A 23,270-nucleotide genomic window follows, 5' to 3' on the forward strand; every position below is an offset into this window, starting at 1 on the left:
ACAGAGAGATCAAAATTATTTCTAACTAGAAAACATCCCTATTATTTCTTTAGATTCAGCAGAGTGTTCTTAACTAATCGCTTCCATTTCTCTTATCTGTAGATTTTTAGGCTCTGTAATTGGTAATCAGCTTTGGTGTTTTCCTTTAATGGCCATCTGGAATGGCATTTCTGACCTCCATTTGGCAGAATCTTAGTGACTTTTTTTTTGCATTCATTCTTCCTGACTTCCCTGCAGTATATGACACAACTGACCACTCTTATCCTGTCCAATGTACCAGTTCACCTGACTTTTAGGATAGAGAACCCTGAATCAAGCACAGATAGACTCACAGTCTCAAAACTGAGATGAACCTATGCTCTGTGATGTAACGCAACTTGACTGAGTTTCACTACAAACAATTGGCTACCAAATATGAGAGCTTTAGTAACTAACCATGGTTCATCAGTGAGCTGCACTTCTTCCTTATCATCACGTGTCTCTTTGTGGCAGAGGCCCCTTTCCTACATAACTTATCAGGCGCTTTATGTGCATTGTTGGAACTCAGGCCTAGAGAGGTGAAAAAAAATCCCTAATTAAATGTGGTAGAATAAGAAGGTGAAAAGGTCATGCCAAGATGGCCACTGAGGTGAGATGGTCATGCCAAGATGGCCGCTGACAACAGAAACTGCCTGGCAACAGGCTGTGATTGGATGGCTTCGGAAATCACATGACAACAGAGCCTGACTGACAACAGGCTGTGATTGGATGGTTTCAGAAACTGCCTGGCAACAGAGCCTGACTGGCAACAGACTGTGATTGGATGGCTTTGGAAACTGCCTGGCAACAGGCTGTGATTGGTTAGGACATAGACCACCCCTTGACTGGATTGGCTGCCTTGGCTATATAAGCAGCTGTAGCAACTGAAATAAACGAGTCTGCAGGCTGTTCGCCTCTAGCCTGCTTTCACCCAACTCCCAGGGTCTGTGTGGTGACTCCGTGCCCTCACCATGCTCCTCTTCTCAGAACGAATCCTCTCAGAAGAAATCAACTTCAACACATATAAGGTCCTTCTTTCCCAGGATAACTGACAGTGGAAACAAGCACAGCTTTCATAGTTATTTTGTGCGCAGTCATTAACATGATACCTTATCCCTGTATTAATACACAGCATTGATACAGGAAATGTACACACAACAGCATCAGCTTTGCAACTTTAAATGCTCTATGTCCACACAGAAGAGACAAAAAATGTTCAATAGCTGTCAATCCTCTGTTGTCATAATTAATAGCACATGCTAGGGAGCAGCAGTTCAGTCCAAGGTAAGCTTTCCCAAACTCAATCTGGTTCCTTTTATGATGTTTCTCCAATGTGAAATGAAGAACATATCTCCAGTTCTTAGGGTTATAGTGATAACTGCTCAAATGGGAATGCAATCATCTCAAAACCCAGAAACATTCTGTTGGCACAGGGCAGTTCAAATTTATTTGCAGAAAACATTTCTTCAAAGAGAATATAGACTGTAGAGATTCAGCCCAGGTTATAGCATAGAGAAAAATTCATGTTCATGAATGTAGTTTAGTCTCTTAGAACACACAGCAGTTATTTGGGTGCCCTTATTATTCCAGCACAGCTGTGGTGGACAACTCCAAGCACAGCACAATGTCCAAACTCAAAAGTGGGCAGTGACATCTCTCTGCCTTTGCACCTCTGGGCTTTTTCTGAAGCAATAGCTGGCCATTCAGCCCAAGCAGGCTTAGCTGGAAAGTGTGGGGAATAGGTCTATGAAGGTGATGGCTAATATTCCTTTGGGAACCCTCGACTAATGGTGAAAAAGATGTAGACAATAACAGCTCACCTCCAATTTTTTTAGTGAGATAATTCTGGGGCACATTCTATATGTTCTTCAGAGAGTTCCATGTGCAGTCAAACTCCAGCTACCTACAATTCAATGAGATATCCTTTGTTGCTTCTTCTCTCTTCTGTTTCACTTTCTTCAGCGCAGGCCATAGCAGCCACTTGGGGAGTGAACCAATGGAAAAAGGAAGACCTTTCTGTCTCTCTCTCTCACTGTCTAAATCTGCCTGTCAAAAAAAAAAAAAAAAAAAGAAAAGAAAGAAAGAAAGAAAGAAAAAGAAAAAAAAAGAGAGTATGCACTCAGAAGGAATAGTGTGACACCAGTCTCTCTGTCTCTGGAGATATGATATACTTGCTAGGACACACAATCCTGCCACTCCATCCACCACTTACCATGAGGTAATGCAACCAAAGTGAAGTCCCTGAGCCTGTGCTGTGCTGTTGGGAATTTCAGCCTCCAAAATTGTAAGCCAAATAAACCCTTTTTCTATAAAGTTAGCTGCTCAGGCATTTGTAGTAATATAAAGCTGACTAATGAACTTGGTTTGAATAAATAATAAGATAATTACTTTTACTAGTTTCTTATATATTCTCCCACTGCTTGTTTATAAAATTAAAAAATTCATACCCCTCATTGTTACACAATACCTTGTTTTTTCAATTTGAAATATGTCATGTAGAACTTCTCGGGTAAGTCCAGAGATTTTATTCCAATCTTTTATCATGAAAAAAATTTTAGACATACAGAAAATGTGAAAGAATGATATTACAAACACCCACATATCATCACCTAGATTTCCTTATTTTCCAAGTGTATGAAGTCACATTGTTTGGAGTTAATTCGTACATTTCTTAACAAATAGTTAAATACTGAAACTTCCATCTTACCTCATTGGTGTCAGAATAAGATAGGCTCAAATCTGGGGCCGATGCTGTGGCACAGTGGGTTAATGCCCTGGCCTGAAGCATCGGCATCCCATATGGGCACTGGTTTGAGACCCAGCTGTTCCTCTTCCCATCCAGCTCTCTGCTATGGCTTGGGAAAGCAGTAGAAGATAGCCCAAGTCCTTGGGCCCCCTGCATCTCTATGGGAGACCCAGAAGAAGTTCCTGGCTTTGGATTGGCACAGCTCCGGCCATTGCGACTAATTGGGGAGTGAACCAACAGATGGAAGACACCTCTCTCTCTCTCTCTCTCTCTGCCTCTCCTCTCTCTGTGTAACTCTGACCTTCAAATAAATAAATCTTTAAAAAAAAAGATATACTCAAGTCTCAATAACTAGTCTACCACTTATTGGCTAGATAGCCCTAGGCAAATTACCTCACTCCTGTAAAGCTCAGTTACCTCATTAGTAAAACAGGAACTACCATATTTTAGGATTAGTCTGAATCACATGAGGTAATCATATATATGTAAATCAATATATCAAAATTATATATTACACATACATATAAAATTACCCAGTCCAATAGATGGTGGATTCAATAGGTGGTAGACCCAGTTATTATGATTCAGTCAGAAAATATCAGTAATGTGTGATAGCTTATCTGTGTAAGCCAATTTAAAGAACATTCCTGCTGCTGCTTTTTGCTGACTATGTGTCACTCTATTGAGACCAAAACAGTACTTTAATCTTAGGAAATGTGAAATAGAGCTGCAACAACATCACCATAACCTTGAACTTATTCATAAGTTTGGTTCATAGAACAAGGTGAAAATCTAGCTAACCATAAAATTTCATCGGTTGAGCTAAGTGACAGAGATCTTATAATCAGCATTGCTATTCTTGGACAGTCCAACTAACAACTGTTTTGCAGCCCAGGGATAATTCAATAGTACATTAAAAAGAGACTCCTTCAAATCCTCTACACTCAGAGTCAATACTTAATCAAAAGAGTTGGATTGTCTACATAAGGTAAGGATCCAGTTAGTGAATTTGCCATTCTTTTTTTTTTATAAGATTTATTTATTTATTTGAAAGGCAGAGTTACAGAGAGGCAGAGGCAGAGAGAGAGAGAGAGACTTTCCATCTGCTGGTTCACTCCCCAAATGGCTGCAACAGCCAGAGCTGGGCTGCTCCAAAGCCAGGAGCGTCCTCAGGGTCTCCCATGTGGGTGCAGGGGCCCAAGGACTTGGGCCATCTTCCACTGCTTTCCCAGGCCATAGCAGAGAGCTGGATGGGAAGTGGAACAGCCGGGTCTCGAACCAGCACCCATACGGGATGCCAGCACTGTAGACACTGGCTTTAACCACTATGCCGCAGCGCTGGCCCTGAATTTGCCATTCTTACTCTTCCACTTACCAATATGATGTGAAAACCTTTTCTGTGTTTGCATTTTTTTTGTCCACAGAATACACTTCCACCTCCCGGGAGTGAGGTTGCAGGTAGTTTTGCTGTCATTTGTGTTACTGCAATGTCAAATCAACGCCAACTCTGGAAGAAAGCAGATGCCTTTTCCTGGCCAACAAATAGAATGTAGGAAAATGAAACGGTCTTTATCAGTAGAAGTATTCAAATTTTACTTGTTAATCTGTTCACATAAGAGTTTTTAAAGCCTCCAGGATGTGACAGGCATTGTCGTTGGTATAGAAAAAAACCCCACAGCATTCCTGATCTTAATTAGCTTACAGCCTAAGACAATGACAATTACCAAGTGCTTTGAGAGGAAGAACAAGCCTGGCAGAGTGAGCAGTGCTTGCAAACACAAAGACATGCTACACTAGTAGTCTTCTTTTTTTTTTTTTTTTTTTGACAAGCAGAATTAGTGAGAGAGAGACAGAGAGAAAGGTCTTCTTTATTTTCCATCGGTTCACCCCCCAAATGGCTGCCACAGCCGGTGTGCAGCGCCAATCCAAAGCCAGGAGCCAGGTGACCAGGAGGAATCCTGGTCTCCCATGCGGGTGCAGGGCCCAAGCACTTGGGCCATCCTCCACTGCCTTCCCAGGCCACAGCAGAAAGCTGGACTGGAAGAGGAGCAACCGGCGCCCTGCCCGGGACTAGAACCCAGAGTGCCAGCGTCGCAGGTGGAGGATTAGCCTAGTCTTGAGTGCAGGGTTCCACTAGGGAGGCTGGTGGATTAGGATGTAAAGGACAATAAGGCGCACAAGAATGTCCCACTTCCTCCCTCCCACCAGACACCCTCCCCCCCCACACACACTCCTTTGCTTCAATAAAGAAACTTGTCTCTGTTGAGGATGGTCTTTGCCTCTTTCTTCCATCTCCCTCTGGGGGCTAAGAAAGGCCAGAACCCCAAGGTATTTAAACCTAGCAGAGTGAATACTGTTACCTATTTTATCTTCATCCTGTTCAATGGAAAACTTTTAGTTCAATGGTGGGGGTGGGAGATGTTAAATGGTCTTAAGCACAGGCTGAGATAATCAGATTTATTTTTTAAGAAATTTCTAGCAGTTGTATGAAGGCTGCCTTGGAAATGATGATAGAAAAACCCACTTAGGAGGCTATTGTAATGAGAGAGGAAATGACCTTGTTTTATGAATATGATACATATTTTAAAACTATTAATTGAAAATCAAGAAGCAAATCAGAAAAAAGAACACGTTCAGGCACTTAATAAAATCAAACTCTGGTTATAATGACTTTCAGCTATTCAGAGACTAGTTCTCTGGTAATGACTTATTTTTTCTAACTTTGTAATTGTTTAAGTTCTTATATGGTTTGCCAGATGGTGGGTAGAGGAAAAGAACTGAAAAATGCTAAATTTAGTCTATTTGGCTCTCTAACTACTGCTTATTATGGAGATCTGAGATGGTGAAAACTCTCATTACACTGAAGTGCATGGATTTTCTCTGGAACGCATACATGTATCCCACATCTCCTAATCCTACACACAATCAGAAGTCAATGCAAGAAAATGTTTGCAGACACAAAGGGTCAGTTTGCTTGGGTTTTTACCAAGTAATCAGGAATTCCTCAAAGCAAAGATTTATTTACATGGGAGAAGTAAAGGAGACAGTGGAGAGGCAGAGTTCTCTAAACAACCTACCTCCCTGAGAAGCAGTTTTCGTGGGCTTTTAGAGCAACTGTTAGGCATGTCCAAGATGTAGAAATGGAACAGGAGGTCCCTTCCTGCTCAAGCAATATACATGATTTGTTCAAAAATCTGAGTCAGACTGACTTTTTTCAACTTTCCTGGATTTGGTGGTCTGGCCCCCTTCTGAGTTCAATGTTGCAAGCTAAGTTTTCCTGGAACTTTCTCTGAAAAACAACATCATATGAATAAACTGTTTGCTATTCTCTGCCCCTTTTCCCTCTTGCCAAATCCTACACTCTTGGTTACAAAAAGAAAAGAAAAGAAAAAAAAAAAAAACATACACACTGCAAATAATTGCTTGCTTTGAGGCTTTAAAATACATTTCCACCTTCTTCCATATTAAAAGTTTTTGACCTCTTCAAATGAAATGCGGTGTTCATTTCTCTTTCATTGTATTGCCTAGTTTGATGAATAGAGCTTACAGCTGCGGTTTGATGGAACGCTCTCCCACTGAGGCTTGGCTATCAGAAGAATCAGAACAGCCAGATCCAATTCAGTTAGGAATCTGCTAAGAAAATGAGGATTCACCTCGGGGTGGGAGGGGTGCGGAGGGAGGAGACTGTTTTCAATAGAGGGCTTAAGGGGTACTCAGCTGTGCCTCAAGAAGAAGAGAGAAAAGCTCGAATTGCTCTGGCGTTAACAGGTGTTCTCTCCAGCCACCAAAACGCAAAGCCATGTTGTTTTCTCACCATGAAAAGGTTTTCATAGCTGCAAATACGCATTCTGAAAGTCAAACTCAGAAACGGCTGCAATTTTATTTTTTTTCAATGTTCTCTTCCCATAGCTACTTCGCACAGATTTAGAAGTATTCACTTTTCTCGACAAGGCAAGAAAGAATTGAAGAAACAAAATGATTTTTTGTTTTACTCTTCATGTGGCCATCAAGGATGAAGAAATGGCACTTCGTTTTTCCTTTAACGAGAAGAATGTTTGAGTTCTGAATTTTTCCCATTTTTTATGCCCATTAACAAAATAAAACGCCGCTCTTTCACCAAAAACGAGCGACTAAGTTAACACTACCGGCCCGCCAGCAGGTGAGTGGGCTGAAACTACATATCCCGGCGTACCCCGCTCTCGAGCACAATGGAGGCTGTCGTCATCCGGGTCACGGGGCAGCACGTTTCCTGCGTGCCGCTGGATTCCGGCCTGGGTTTCGCCCCGGGCCGAGGGCTCGCTTGGGCTAGGAGAACTGCAATTCCCGGCATGCCCTGCCGCGGGTGCGCCTGCGTACACGAACAAATGCGCCGCGGAGCGCGTTGGTTTGAAACGCTGCCTTAGTTCCATGGAAACCGGCCCTCCTGCTGTGGGACCCAGCGGCCGGCGGACTGATGGACTGTGGGGTGAGGTTGCTGGACCTTGGGCGGGTGAGCTGGGGTGGCAGGCGAGGGGCAGAGTTGGCGGTTTAGGAAAAGCCATTGTCAGCTCTTCCTCCGCTGTAGCCTCCTCTCTCCGGCGGAGCCCAGTCCTGCTGCCCGGACCTCGGGACCCTGATTGATGGCGCTTTTGCTTTGGGTACCGGCGAAAACCATTTAGGAGTGAAGTCTTCCTTGGCCTGTCTCTACCTAGGGGGAAGAGAGTGTAGACCCTGAATTTTCCGGATAATCCCAGTACCACCTTTCCGTATTTATACGTTTGGTTGGAAGTGATAGGTCAATAGGAAGGCTATTTTCTTTGTTTTTTTTTTTTACCACCATTTATCCTCCCAGTCCTTACTACAAAAATAAGAATTAACATTCGTCCTTTGTTGTTTCCCCAGGACCTGGAGACAGTGGTTACATTTTTGTTAATTATCCCCATGTGTTTGCCATCCTCAGTGCCCCAGGCTCTGTGCTTAGCCTAAAGGATGGGGAAAGGATTGAGTCTTACCCTACATAGTACAAGGTCTCAATAATCTGTCTGGAACACACGCCTACCCTTTTTGTCCCTTATTTGTTCATCTTGGAGCACTCAAGACTAGGTCCTTTAAATCTTTCTGTTCTCTGGTATCTAGTCTTGTGGCTTTATAAGCCATGCATATACTGAAAACGCCAGAGTTTATATCTCCAGTCCACATTTCTCACCTGAACTCCAGCTCCACAAATGCAGTCGTGTATTGGGCATCTCTCCCCTTTTAAATTTAACATTTCAAAAAAACGCTTTCACTCAAACCAATTCTGCCTTGGTAAGTTTCCACTATCTCAGTGTTAACACCATCCTTTCAGTTGCTCAAGTCAAAGACCTTGGAGTGATCTTGGCTGCTTCCTTTGTATCCTATCATTTAATCCATCTGTGAAACATTTTTAAAATATGTCTGGACTTGGGCCACTTTTTTTTTTTTTTTTTTTTAATTTTTGACAGGCAGAGTGGACAGTTAGACAGAGAGAAAGGTCTTCCTTTGACATTGGTTCACACTCCAATGGCGGCTGCGGCTGGCGCACTGCACTGATCCAAAGCCAGGAGACAGGTGCTTCCCCTGGTCTCCCATGGGGTGCAGGGCCCAAGGACTTGGGCCATCCTCCACTGCCTTCCCGGGCCATAGCAGAGAGCTGGCCTGGAAGAGGGGCAACTGGGACAGAATCCAGCGCCTCAACCAGCACTAGAACCTGGTGTGCCGGCGCCGCAGGCGGAGGATTAGCCTATTGAGCTGTGGCGCCGCCCGGGCCACTTCTTACTGCTTCACTGCTGTTACCCTGATTCTAGCTGGCAGCATCACCTGCCTGGATTTTTGCAGCAGTCTCAACTTCCTACTTTTGTCCTTGCCCTCCTACCATTTGGGGAGGAAGGGAGCCAGGGTGATTTAGTTAAATGTCAAGTTAGGTCACAGTACTCCTCAGGTCTAAACTGTCCAATGGCTCTGAGTCAAATCCAGACCTATACAGTGGTCTTCAAGGCTCCATGTAATCTGGTCCCAGTGTTATCTCTGACCTCACCGCCAATCATTTCCTCCTTCACCTGTTGCTTTCCTGCCAAACTAACCTCTTCACTGCTTGTGTGCCCAACAGGTGTTCTAACTTAGGGTTTTGCACCTGGTGTTAGCACTTTCTGGAGCTCACTACTGACTTCCTTCATAGACATGTCTACTTAGGTATCTCAGTGAGACTTTCTTTGACCACTCTTTAAAATGAAAATATGTGCCAGGATCCCCATCCCATGGTTTTTCCAGTTTTTTAAATTGCACTTATTACCAGTGAAAAAACTATTTTACCTAATGTTTATCGTCAAGTGTAACAGCTCAGTGATGGTGAGGAGTTCTGTCTGTGTTGTTCACAGCTGTACTACCCAATGCCTAATAGTATCTGGCTCATGGTAAACATTCAGGAGATATCTTTTAAATGTATGAGTGAATGAAGATAGCATTTTTGAGCAAATTATTTTTCCAGTGATTATGATAACATTGAATCCTTGCCCAATTACTTTGAGACACATAGCATATAGTTGCAGCTGTTACTAGATTCAGGAATGTAGCCAGTGTCCACAAAAGCAAGTGATCCCTTTCTAAAGTCTTCTGGCTTTTACTAGTGACATTGATCTTTTCAATGCATGTTTTTGTTGAGGTTACCAGCCTCAATACTCTTTCTGAACATTGGGATAGAACTGTATTACTTTGATAATGAAATACTTATGGAAATTAGTTGTGAATGAACTTTTAAAAAAATATATAGATGTATGCCTTAGTATTGTTTATTGTTACAATCAAGCAGCAGGACTTGGGTTCAAGGCAGCACTCTATTTGCTCCTTTTCAAAAACAACAAAGCACAGGTACATTAAAGCCATTCTATCTTTGCTGGAATATTAGCAATTAGAAGCAGATTCTTTCCTTAAGACTGTACTTCTTCAACCATGGTTTCTAGAGCCATGACTTATGGAGGATCTGCCTAATGGCTAGTGGATTGTGTGTGTGTGTGGGAGTGTGATGTTTCTGATACCCAGCTGGGAAGGGACAGGCAGGGATATGAGTAACTGCAGTGAAAATGAGCATCTTCTGACTTTAAGCCCTAACTCAGCAGACTCATTCTCTAGATCCCAAATCTTACCCACACTTAGGAACTGTCCCTGGTGGCTATTAAGGCTGCATTCCTGCGACTTGATCCAACTTGATCATCACTGCTCTCGCTCTCTTGCTTCCTGGGGCTCTCTTGACCTTGTCATTGTTTGGGTTAAGCAAGCGGGATAGAGTGGGGAGAAGGAGGTGATGATTTGTTTTGGGGTGGGATAGGGTTTTCTCCTAATCCTGAGATCTGTTTTTAATAAATGCCCAAGGGTTAGATTGGCATGTTTAACTTTTGAGTCAACAGCCTGAACGATCCTCACTAAGAGAATATTTCAAGGACAGCACCATGTATTTCACACCAAATGTTGTTCCTGTCCACCATAAATGAGTGTTTCACTTTTGGTCTCCCCTTCCTTAAAGTGGTATTTTCTATAAACTTACTTCCCCTCAAAGTCTGGGGCCTGAGTTAGTTCCTACTTTTTGTTTGAGAATTTTTTTCTTCTTTCTGGAAGGCAGAGAAGCCCTAGTATAGAGCAGGGTTGAGTGGATGCTGGGGCAAATCAAATTCTTACTCCCACGTACACACTTTCTCTGCTGTAAGTAAAGGAAGCAATTTAATTAGCTTTATGTTCCATTTTGTTTTTATGGCTGAATGGGCACATACCCTATGAAATGAATGTAAGCATTATATAAATATCATAGGTACCCTAGGGAAATATCAATAGAACTAGACACTTCAACAATTACATGAAAATACTTTAGGTGAGCATCTGTATCCTATTTTAAATATATGGAAGAAGGGTCTTCATTTCCTACAGTTTTTTCTAAAGGTAGTCCATTGCTGTTTTTATGGAAGTATTATGTTCTTCCAATATAAATTAGTAGACAGTCCTTCCTTTTATAGCCAGCTACTTGGACCTCATAGGGTACTGTAGAAATTGTCCTCCCTGTGCTGCTGTTTGTAGTTTCCTTTACTTTCTCCTCATACTTGTTTTTCCATGAGCTATTGTCTGGGAATACCATGAGCATACTCAAGGAAAGTGTTTAAAAACGAACAAAATAGGGGCCGGTGCTGTGGCGCATTGGGTTAATGCCCTGGCCTGAAGCGCCAGCATCCCATATGGGTGCCAGTTCAAGACCCGGCTGCTCCACTTCCCATCCAGCTCTCTGCTATGGCCTGGGAAGGCAGTAGAAGATGGCCCAAGTCCTTGGGCCCCTGCACCTACATAGGAGACCTGGAAGAAACTCCTGGCTTCAGATCTGCACAGCTCCGTCCGTTGCGGCCATCTGGGGAGTGAACCAACAGATGGAAGACCTCTCTTTCCCTCTCTCCCTCTCTCCCTCTCTCCCTCTCTCCCTCTTTCCCTCTCTCCCTCTCTCCCTCCCCCTTTCCCTCTACTCCTCCCTCCCCCTTCTCTCCCTCCCTCCCTTCCTCCCTCCCTCCCTCTCTGTTTCCTCCCCCTCCCCCTCCCCCTCTCTGCCTCTTCACTCTGTGTAACTCTGACTTTCAAATAAATAAATCTTTTTTTTTAAGTTCTTTTTTTTCTTTTTTTTGTTTGTTTGTTATATGCTTATTTTTTTTTTTGATGAGGAATTCACTTTTATTTAATGAATATAAATTTCCAAAGTACAGCTTATGGGTTACAATGGCTTCCCCCCTCCCATAACTTCCCTCCCGCCCGCAACCCTCCCCTTTCCCGCTCCCTTTCCCCTTCCATTCATGTAAAGATTCATTTTCAATTCTCTTTGTATACAGAAGATCAGTTTAGTATATATTAGGTAAAGATTTCAACATTTTGCCCATATAGCAACATAAAGTGAAAAAACTACCATTGGATTACTAATTATAGCATGAAATAGCAATGTACAGCACATTAAAGACAGAGAACCTACATAATTTTTTTTTCAAATTAATTAATTTTCTATGCCATTTCCATTTTAACACCAGGTTGTTTTTTTTTTTTTTTCATTTCCAATTCTCTTTATATACAGAAGATCACTTCAGTATATAATTAGTAGAGACCTCATCAGTTTGTGCCCACACATAACCACAAAGTGTAAAAATACTGTTTCAGTACTAGTTATAGCATCACTTGGCTTTAGACGACACATTAGGGACAGATCCCACATGGGGTGTAAGTACACAGTGACTCCTGTTGCTGATTTAACAATTTGACACTTCTGTTCATGGCGTCAGTAATCTCCCTAGGCTCTAGTCATGAGTTGCCAGGGCTATGGAAGCCTTTAGAGTTCGCTGACTTTGATCTTATTCCGATAGGGTCATAGTCAAAGTGGAAGTTCTCTCCTCCCTTCGGAGAAGGGTACCTCCTTCTTTGATGGCCCTGTTCTTTCCACTGGGATCTCACTCACAGAGATCATTCATTTAGGTCTTTTTTTTTTTTTTTTCCATGATATCTTGGCTTTCCATACCTGCTATACTCTCATGGGCTCTTCCGCCAGATCCGAATGCCTTGAGGGCTGATTCTGAGGCCAGAGTGTTGTTTAGGACATCTGCCATTCTATGAGTCTGCTGTGTATCCCACTTCCCATGTTGGATCTTTCTCTCCCTTTTTGATTCTATCAGTTAGTATTAGCAGATACTTGTCTTGTTTGTGTGATCTCTTTGACTCTTAGACCTATCAGAGCTATCAATTGTGAGCTGAAATTGATCACTTGGACTAGTGCGATGGCATTGGTACATGCCATCTTGATGGGATTGTGTTGGAATCCCCTGGCACATTTCTAACTCCACCATTTGCGGCCAGTCCGATTGAGCATGTTCCAAATTGTTCATCTCCTCCCTCTCTTTTTCCACTCTTAGATTTAACAGGGATCACTTTTCAGTTAAAATTTAAACACCTAAGAATAATTGTGTGTTAATTACTGAGTTCAACCAATAGTACTAGAACAACAACAACAACAACATATACTAAAAAGGATAAAGTATTACATTGTACATCTAAAGTCAGGACAGGAGCTGATCAGTTCATTGTTGCTTATAGTGTCCATTTCACTTAACAGGTTTCCCCTTTGGCGCTCAGTTGTCACCGATCAGGGAAAATAAATGATATTTTTCTCTTTGGGACTGGCTTAATTCACTCAGCATGATGTTTTCCAGATTGCTCCATCTTGTTGCAAATGACTGGGTTTCGTTGTTTCTTACTGCTGTATAGTATTCTATGGAGTACATGTCCCATAATTTCTTTATCCAGTCTACTGTTGATGGGCATTTGGGTTGGTTCCAGGTCTGAGCTATTGTGAATTGAGCTGCAATAAACATTAATGTGCAGATGGCTTTTTTATTTGCCAAATTAATTTCCTTTGGGTAAATTCCAAGGAGTGGGATGGCTGGGTTGTATGGTAGGGTTATGTTCAGGTTTCTGAGGAATCTCCAGACAGACTTCCATAGTGGCTTAACCAGTTTGCATTCCCACCAACGGTGGGTTAGTGTCCCTTTTTCCCCACATCCTCTCCAGCATCTGTTGTTGGTAGATTTCTGAATGTGAGCCATTCTCACCAGGGTGAGATGGAACCTCATTGTGGTTTTGATTTGCATTTCTCTGATTGCTAGTGATCTTGAACATTTTTTCATGTGTCTGTTGGCCATTTGGATTTCCTCTTTCGAAAAATGTCTATTGAGGTCCTTGGCCCATCTCTTAAGTGGGTTGTTTGTTTTGTTGTTGTGGATTTTCTTGATTTCTTTGTAGATTCTGGTTATCAATCCTTTATCTGTAGTATAGTTTGCGAATATTTTTTCCCATTCTGTCGGTTGCCTCTTCACTTTCCTGACTGTTTCTTTTGAAGTACAGAAACTTCTCAATTTGATGCAATCCCAAATGTTAATTTTGGTTTTGACTGCCTGTGCTGTTGGAGTATTTTCCAGGAAGTCTTTGCCTGTGCCTATATCTTGCAGGGTTTCTCCAATGCTCTCTAATAATTTGATGGTTTCGGGTCGTAGATTTAAATCTTTAATCCATGTTGAGTGAATTTTTGTGTAAGGTGATAGGTATGGGTCTTGCTTCAAGCTTCTGCACGTGGAAATCCAATTTTCCCAGCACCATTTATTGAATAGACTGTCCTTATTCCAGGAATTAGATTTGGATCTTTGGTCAAATATAAGTTGGCTGTAGATGTTTGGATTGATTTCTGGTGTTTCTATTCTGTTCCATTGGTCTATCCATCTGTTTCTGTACCAGTACCATGCTGTTTTGATAACAACTGCCCTGTAGTATGTCCTGAAATCAGGTATTGTGATGCCTCCGGCTTTGTTTTTGTTGTACAGGATTGCTTTGGCTATTCGAGGTCTTCTGTGTCTCCATATGAATTTCAGCATCATTTTTTCCAGATCTGAGAAGAAGGTCTTCAGGATCTTAATGGGTATTGCATTGAATGTATAAATTGCTTTTGGGAGAATAGACATTTTGATGACATTGATCCTTCCAGTCCATGAGCATGGAAGATTTCTCCATTTTTTGGTATCCTCTTCTATTTCTTTCTGTAAGGTTTTGTAGTTTTCATCGTAGAGATCTTTAACGTCTTTGGTTAAGTTTATTCCAAGGTATTTGATTGTTTTTGTAGCTATTGTGAATGGGATTGATTTTAGAAGTTCTTCCTCAGCCGTGGCATTGCCTGTGTATACAAAGGCTGTTGATTTTTGTGGATTGATTTTATATCCTGCTACTTTGCCAAACTCTTCGATGAGTTCCAGCAGTCTTTTAGTAGAGTTCTTTGGGTCCCCTAAATAAAGAATCATATCATCTGCAAAGAGGGATAGTTTGAGTTCGTCCTTCCCGATTTGTATCCCTTTAATTTCTTTTTCTTGCCTAATAGCTCTGGCCAAAACTTCCAGAACTATATTGAATAGTAGTGGTGAGAGAGGGCATCCCTGTCTGGTACCAGATTTCAATGGAAATGCTTCCAACTTTTCCCCATTCAATAGGATGTTGGCCGTGGGTTTTTCATATATTGCTTTGATTGTATTAAGGAATGTTCCTTCCATACCCAGGTTGCTTAGAGTTTTCATCATGAAAGGGTGTTGTATTTTATCAAATGCTTTCTCTGCATCTATTGAGAGAATCATATGGTTTTTTCTTCTGCAGTCTGTTAATGTAGTGTATTACGTTGATTGTTTTGCGAATGTTGAACCATCCCTGCATACCGGGGATGAATCCCACTTGGTCTGGGTGGATGATCTTTCTGATGTATTGTTGCATTCTATTGGCCAGAATTTTATTGAGGATTTTTGCATCTATGTTCATCAGGGATATTGGTCTGTAATTCTCTTTCAATGTTGCATCTCTTTCTGGCTTAGGAATTAAGGTGATGGTGGCTTCATAGAAGGAATTTGGGAGGATTCCCTCTTTTTCGATTGCTATGAATAGTTTGAGAAGAATTGGAGTTAGTTCTTCTCTAAATGTCTGGTAGAACTCAGCAGTGAATCCATCTGGCCCTGGGCTTTTCTTTGTTGGGAGGGCCTTTATTACTGTTTCAATTTCTGTGTCAGTTATTGGTCTGTTTAGGTTTTCTATGTCTTCCTGGCTCAATTTAGGGAGGTTGTATGTGTCCAAGAATCTGTCCATTTCTGATAGATTTCCCTGTTTGCTGGCATACAAGTCCTTGTAGTAATTTCTGATGATTCTTTTTATTTCTGCGGCGTCTGTTGTTACGTTTCCCATTTCATCTCTGATCCTATTGATTTGGGTCTTTTCTCTTCTTTTTTTAGTTAGTTGGGCCAATGGGGTGTCAATTTTGTTTATTTTTTCAAAAAACCAGCTCCTCGTTTGGCTGATTTTTTGTAATGTTTTTTTGGATTCAATCCTGTTGATTTCTTCTCTGATTTTAATTATTTCTCTTCTCCTACTGGGTTTGGGTTTGGTTTGCTGCAGATTTTCTAGATCCTTGAGATGACTTGAAAGCTCATCTATTTGGTGCCTCTCCAATTTCTTGATGTAGGCACCTATTGATATAAACTTTCCTCTTAACACTGCTTTTGTTGTATCTCATAGGTTTTGGTATGTTGTGCTGTTATCCTCATTTACTTCCAGAAAATTTTTGATTTCTCTTTTAATTTCTTCTATGACTCATTGTTCATTCAGGAGCATGTTGTCCAATCTCCATGTGTTTGCACGTGCTCTAGGGATTCCTGAGTTGCCAATTTCCAATTTCATTCCTTTGTGGTCTGAGAAGCTGCATGGTATGATTCTAATTCTTTTGAATTTGCTGAGACTTGCTTTATGGCCTAGTATGTGGTCAATCCTAGAGAGGGTTCCATGTACTGCTGAGAAGAATGTAAAGTCCTTAGATGTAGGATGAAATGTTCTGTAGATATCTGTTAGATCCATTTGGGCTATAGTGTCATTTAAATCTACTGTCTCCTTGTTGATCTTCTGTTCTGTTGATCTGTCTATCTCTGAGAGTGGAGTGTTGAAGTCCCCCAGTACTACTGTGTTGGGGTCTAAGTCTCCCTTTAAGTCCCTTAACAAGTCTTTTAAATAAGCTGGTGCCCTGTAATTAGGTGCATATACATTGATAATCGTTATATCTTCCTGTTGAATGGATCCCTTAATCATTATATAGTGCCCCTCTTTGTCTCTCCTAACAGTTTTTGTGGTAAAGTTTATGTTGTCCGATATTAAGATGGCTACGCCCGCTCTCTTTTCATTTCTGTTGGCATGGTATATCTTTTTCCAGCCTTTCACTCTCAGCCTGTATGGATCATTGTTGGATAGATGGGTTTCTTGTAAGCAGCAAAAGGATGGGTTTTGTTCCTTAACCCAATCAGCCAATCGGTGTCTTTTAAGTGGACAGTTCAAGCCATTAACATTCAATGTGACTATTGAGAAGGAATAATTTTGCCCTGCCATTAGCCAAAGATACTTTCTAATATATGGTTTGAGATTCCTGTGATCTTTTGGTGTGAGGTTTCCTACCTTTACCTTCTTTCATATTGGTGACCGTGTTTCTGTATGTAACACATCTTTAAGCATCTTCTGCAGGGCTGGACGAGTGGTGACAAATTCTTTCAATTTCTGTTTGCTGTGAAAGGTCTTTATTTCACCTTCATTCATAAATGAGAGCTTTGCAGGATATAATATTCTGGGCTGGCAGTTTTTCTCTCTTAGCACCTGGGCTATGTCTCGCCATTCTCTCCTAGCTTGTAGGGTTTCTGAAGAGAAGTCAGCTGTGAGTCTAATTGGAGATCCTCTGAGAGTAATCTGGCGTTTCTCTCTTGCACATTTTAGGATCTTTTCTTTGTGTTTCACTGTGGTGAGTTTGATTACGACGTGTCGTGGTGAGGATCTCTTTTGGTCATGTTTATTAGGGGTTCTATGAGCTTCCTGTATTAGGATGTCTCTGTCTTTCTCCAAACCTGGGACATTTTCTGCTAGTATCTCACTAAAAAGGCCTTCTAATCCTTTCTCTCTCTCCATGCCTTCAGGTACTCCTAGAACCCGAATGTTGGGTTTTTTAAGAGTATCCTGTAGATTCCTGACAGTATTTTTTAGATTTCTGATTTCTTCTTTTCTTTGATTTGATTGTTACCTTTCCTGTTTTCTGTCTTCTAAGTCTGATATTCTCTCTTCTGCTTCGCCCATTCTGTTTTTAAGGCTCTCTAATGTGTTTGTCATTTGATCTATTGAATTCTTCATTTCATTATGATTTCTCGTCACTATCACAGTTTCTTGTTCCACTAGTTGTTTCATTTCATTTTGATTCCTCCTTAATATTTCATTTTCATGAGAGAGATTTTCTATCTTGTCCATTAAAGATTTCTGTAGTTCAAGAATTTGTTTTTGAGAACTTCTTAATGTTCTTATCAATTTTTTGAGATCTGCTTCTTGCATTTCTTCAATCTCCTCATCTTCATAATCTTGAATTGGGGTGTCTTTTTCATTTGGGGGTGTCATAGTGTCTTCCTTGTTCTTGTTAGCTTGGTTTTTGCGTTTGTTGTTTGGCATGTTGGAGATATTTGGTTTCTTCACTGTGGTGTTTTTTCTTGTTACACTATGGCTCTATATTAAGTGGACTGTCTGCTTTCAGTGGAGCCTTAGAGGCTTGAGATGAGTGTGGACTGAGAGCTGTGTTTGGTTCCTCAGGGTTGAGGGTGTGTCAAAGATGACACTCCCAGGTTAGGTGTGGTAAATCTCTCTCTTTTTTGATTCAAAAGGGAAGTAATTCCGCACAGCTGAACGTAATTGGAGGTAGTTAGCAGGCAAATGATATACCCACAGGAGCCAGAGATAGGAAGCTCTTTCCCATGGACCACACAGGGAATCTGTGCTGCCCTAGTGTGGGCTCCAATTCTCCTGCAATCTCCCACTGGGTTGCCAAGTTAGATGCTAATCTCCTGTTATTTCACTCCTCCCCCCAGAGTCAGGTTTTTCTGCTAGGCTCAGGGCTGGTGCAGACCTGAGGTCGCCCTGCTTATGACATATGTCCAAAATGGCGCCTGCTCTGTCTTGCTCGCCTTTGAGAGGTGAGCGGAGAGAGAGAAACTTGTGTCCATATCGGTCACTTTTTAAATTTTTTTCCTATCTCTCTTCTAGTTAGCCTGGTGAATTTTTCCCCACGGAGTTTCAAGCCTCGTTCCCTCTAGCCTCCTCTTTCCGCTTGCCCGCTGGTGTCTCGGGCTATTGTGGTTCGGCTCACCTCGCGTTCCAGCGCTGGTGTGTTGAGTCTGCCACTGGTTTCCCGAACTTGGGCTCCCACGCTCTCCACGCAGGTACACTGTGAATCACTAGTTCCGGAAGAGTTTCCTATGCTGTTTCATCCCCTACTCTTCCTTGACCCTGCAGTATCTCCACTTATATTAACCTGTCTCTCTCCCGGACTAAAAGTGTGCTCCCTGCCTATTCCGCCATCTTGACCAATACTTACTCCAAATAAATAAATCTTAAAAAATAAAAATAAAAATTTTTTCTCACATACACAGTTTGGAGATTACTGGTTTTGTCTAAAAATGCTGGATTCATCTAAGCTTCTCTGGCATTTTCCTTGTGTTTCTCAGATATGGGTGATGCTTAGCTCTTTGTATTTAATACTGGAGTGCTGCATGGCCAATGAAAGATCTCTCACAGCTCTGGGCATCATAATAGGGAAGGAAAGGACAGGTACAATTATTTCTGTCCTTTATATCAGAAAACAGAGTCTACCCTTTGCAAACTTCTGTCTAAAGTTTCATTAGCAAGGATGTATCACATGGATGTGCCAGCTGTAAGGGAGGCTGAGACCATGAACTTTTCAACTTCTTTTGTTTAGACGACAGAGGAGTTCTGAAAGCATGGTACTAGCCTCTGGTGAGGGCTTTATTGCTACCTCATTACATGGCAGAGAGCACCACAGGGAAAGATGGAACAAGTATGCTAGCTTGGGTCTTATCTTATAAAATCACAAATGCTTAATTTATATTCTACCCTGGTGACCTTATCTAATGCTAGTTACCTACCAAAGGCCCTACTTCCAAATACTGTTAATATCTGAATTTGGGGATGAAGTTTCCAGCACATGAACTTTTGGAGGACATACTCATAGCAAAAGATATTGGAGAGCTATTTCAGGATAAAGAAATGTCCTCAATGGATATAGCATTGGTATACTGTCAAGAAGTTTAGTCTTCCTATACCCCTCCCTGCCTTGCTTTTTGCCCCATTAAATCCTGCCACCATTCCTTCCACTTCATGACTTCCTGCCCTAGATCCTAGGGACCAAGTTTAATGGTAGGAATTGAGATAGTCCCTACTTTCACTGCCTGGGAAATGACAGGGAGGGAGATAATTACACAGCAAGTAGGAAGAAAGGCAAATTCCTGATATCCCAAGTTGGATGTCTGTGAATCCATTCCCACAGGAACACTGTTGCTAGAGATGGTTTTGGTTTACAGTACAATTAGTATAGAATATCTATATAGAAGGGAGTTACTGGAAAATACCTTTGAAGGTTCCACCAGTGACCTTGTCATTGAACATGATTCATTTACCTGTTGAGACCATGTATAAGCTAACTCTCCTTCTGTTGCTAATACCTTACAAGAATAGTCCCACCATTCTAATTTTTATTTTATTTGGCTTCAAGATTTTATGTGATGTATTTTGGGGAGGGGAATCATGCATTAGTAAGTACAAGAGAAAATTCAGATTAACTTCATTTTAGATGTGGCTTTTTTCCTTTTTTTAAAATCGACATAATTGTATATCTTCAAAGGTACTGTGAGGTAATTTGATACATGTGTATGATGAATAATGATCAGATCAGGGGCTGGTACTGTAGTGTAGTCGGCTAAACCTCTGCCTGTGGTGCCAGCATCCCAGATGGCTGCTGGTTGAGTCCTGGCTGTTCTACTTCCAATCCAGCTCTCTGCTATGGCCTGGCCTCTGCACCCACATGAGACCCAGAGGAGGCTCCTTACTCCTGTCTTTGAATCTGCCCAGCTCTGGCCTTGCAGTCATTTGGGGAGTGAACCTGTGGATGGAAGACCTCTCTGTCTGTAGCTCTCTCAAATAAAATCTTAAAAAGATCAAATCAGAGTAATGAACATTTGTTTCCTTAAACACGGATCTTGTGTGTGTGTGGAAGGGAATATTCAAGCTCCTCTCTTCTCATAAAACATGATTTTTTTTGAACTGTAGTCATTGTGTTGTGCTGGAGAACTTTAGAACTTATTTCTCCAGTATACACCTAAATTGTTGAAACTTCAGACCTAATATGCAGTCTGTTCTAAAGGATGCTCCATATGCTGCTGAGAAGAATATGTATTCTGCAGCTGTTGGATGAAATGTTTCGTAAATGCGGTTGTTGCTGTGGCGCAGCAGGTTAAAGCCTGCAGTGCCGGCATCCCCTATGGGTGTGTGCATGAGTCCTGGCTGTTCCACTTCCAATCCATCTCTTTACTATGGGCCTCACAGGGTACCTGTTAAGTAGCAGAAGATGTCCCAAGTCCTTGAGCCCCTGCACCTGCAAGGGAGACCCGGGAGAAGCTCCCGGTTCCTGGCTTCAGATCAGCTCAGCTCTGGCCATTGCGGTCATTTGGGGAGTGAGCGAGCGGATGGAAGAACTCTCCCTCTCTCTCTGCCTCTACCTCTCTGTAACTCTGTCTTTCAAATAAATGTCTGCTAGGTCCATTTGGCTTATAGTATAGTTTAATATTTCCTTGTTAATTTTGTGAACTGGTGAGAGTGGGCTTTGAAGTCCAGAAATATTATTGTATTGAAGTATATCTCTCCTTCAAGATCTAATGTTTCCTGTATATAATTGGGTGTGTTGGTATTGGGTGCATATATAAAAGTATTTACTATTATTATTTTCTCTTATTTATTGACCCCTTCATCACTGTATGGTGGTCTTTGTCTCATACAACTTTTTTCTGGGAAGTCTATTTTATCTGAGGTAAGTATAGCTATTCTTGTTGCTTTTGGTTTCTGTTTGCATGGAATATCTTTCTATGCCTTCTCTTTCAATCTTGTGAGTCTTTACCAACGAAGTGAGTTTATATAAGTAACATCTTGGTTCTTGTGTTTTTTTTTTTTTAATCCATTTAGCCAGACTGAATCTTTAATTGGATAATTTAATTTGTTTACATTCAAGGCTGTTAATAATAACTAAGGTCACCCTCTAGTCATTTTATTAAAGGTTTCTGGTTGTTTTATATGCCCTTTGTTCCTTTCTTCCTCTCACTGTTTATCTGTCATTTTCAAAAATATATTGATAAAGTTTGATTCTATTTTTTGTTTTCTGCTATTGAGTTTTATAATTTTCTGTGATTTCATGATGGCAGTTATTGAACTTTTGCTTCCAGTATACAACACCCTAAACATTTCCATAAAGCTAGTCTTCTGGTGATGAATTCCCTCAGTTTTTCTTGTCTTAGAAGGTCTTTATTTCTCCTTCGTTTCTGAAAGATAGCTTTGCTGGATATAGTATTATTGGTTAGCAGTTGTTTTTTTCTTTTGTAAATGTGAAATCTTAGAATATATTATCCTAGGGGCCAGTGCTGTGGTGCAGCGGATTAAAGCCCTGACTTGCAGCACCGGCATCCCATATGGGCACCAGTTTGAGTCCCAGCTGTTCCACTTCCCATCCGGCTCCCAGATAATGCTTCTGGGAAAGCAGCAGAGGATTGCCCAAGTGCTTGGGCCCCTGCACCCACATGGGAGATGCGGAAGAAGCTCCTGGCTTCGGCCTGACCCAGCCCTGGTCACTGCAGCCATTTGGGGAGTAAATCACTGGATGGAAGACCTCTCTCTCTGTCTCTACCACTCTAACTCTGCCTTTCAAATAGAAAAAATATTTTTTTTTAAGAAAAAAAATCTTACTCTCTTTTTGCTTGTAAGATTTCTGCTGAGAAATCTTCAGATAGTCTAATGGAGATTCCTTTATATATGACTTGAAATTCTCTTATGTGAATTTTTCACTTCTGTGTTTACAGTTCTCTTTTTTTGTTTTTGTTTTATGATCAAGTTTATAATATGCCTCAGATCTTTTTTTTGGGTGAATCTATTTGGGGTACTTTGAACTTTCTGGTTGCTTTATATAATTGAGTGTTCTGAAAGCTATCTAAATCTTTGGAAGTAGGTACTGTATGTCCATATTTTTCTCAACCTTTAGTCATTTTTCAACAATTATTTCACTGAGTAGGTTTTTTCAGCCTTTTCCCTTCCCTTCTGGAACACCCATAATAGAAACATTTGTTTCTATTATGCCTTGTGGACTTTCTTAAATTTTTCCTTTGCTTCTCTGATTGAGTTATTTCAAAAGACCCATCTTTAAGTTCAGAAATTCTTTCCTCTGCTTTAATACTGTCTATTGCTGAGGCTCTGAATTGTGTTTCTTATCTCACTGATTGAGTTACTCAGATCCAGTGTTTCTGTTTGATTATATATACATATATACATATATATATATATATATATATATATATATTTGACAGGCAGAATGGACAGAGAGAGAGAAAGGTCTTCCTTTGCCGTTGGTTTACCCTCCAATGGCCACTGCGGCCGGTGCACTGTGGCCGGTGCACTGCGCTGATCCGAAGGCAGGAGCCAGGTGCTTCTCCTAGTCTCCCGTGGGGTGCAGGGCCCAAGCACTTGGGCCATCCTCCACTGCACTCCCGGGCCACAGCAGAGAGCTGGCCTGGAAGAGAGGCAACCGGGACAGAATCCGGTGCCCCGACTGGGACTAGAACCCACTGTGCCCGCGCCGCAGGCGGAGGATTAGCTTATTGAGCCATGGCACCGGCTTGTTTGACTGTATTTTATGACCTAGGGGTCTCTCCTTAGTTTCATATTCAGATCATGAATTATCTTCCTAGTTTCATTGAATTATCTGTCTATGCTGTCTCATATCTCATTGTTCCTTGAAATCATTCTTTTGAACTCTTTCACTCTTTCAGGCAATATTTCAACATTTTTTCTTTAG

General features: G+C 41.4%; 1 protein-coding gene across 1 annotated transcript in view; it reads left to right on the top strand.

Moving 5' to 3' along the window:
• The first annotated feature begins 7,162 nt into the window (after positions 1-7,162).
• Positions 7,163-23,270, top strand: part of CCDC150 (coiled-coil domain containing 150) — a 110,955-nt gene continuing 94,847 nt past the window's right edge. Inside the window, exon 1 of the mRNA XM_062189463.1 lies at positions 7,163-7,253. Coding sequence (XP_062045447.1) covers positions 7,218-7,253 — 36 coding nt within the window. The 5' untranslated portion in view covers positions 7,163-7,217. The remainder of the gene's footprint in view (positions 7,254-23,270) is intronic.

The sequence above is a fragment of the Lepus europaeus genome, chromosome 1 (assembly GCF_033115175.1).
Source record: "Lepus europaeus isolate LE1 chromosome 1, mLepTim1.pri, whole genome shotgun sequence".
NCBI classification, from domain to species: domain Eukaryota; kingdom Metazoa; phylum Chordata; class Mammalia; order Lagomorpha; family Leporidae; genus Lepus; species Lepus europaeus.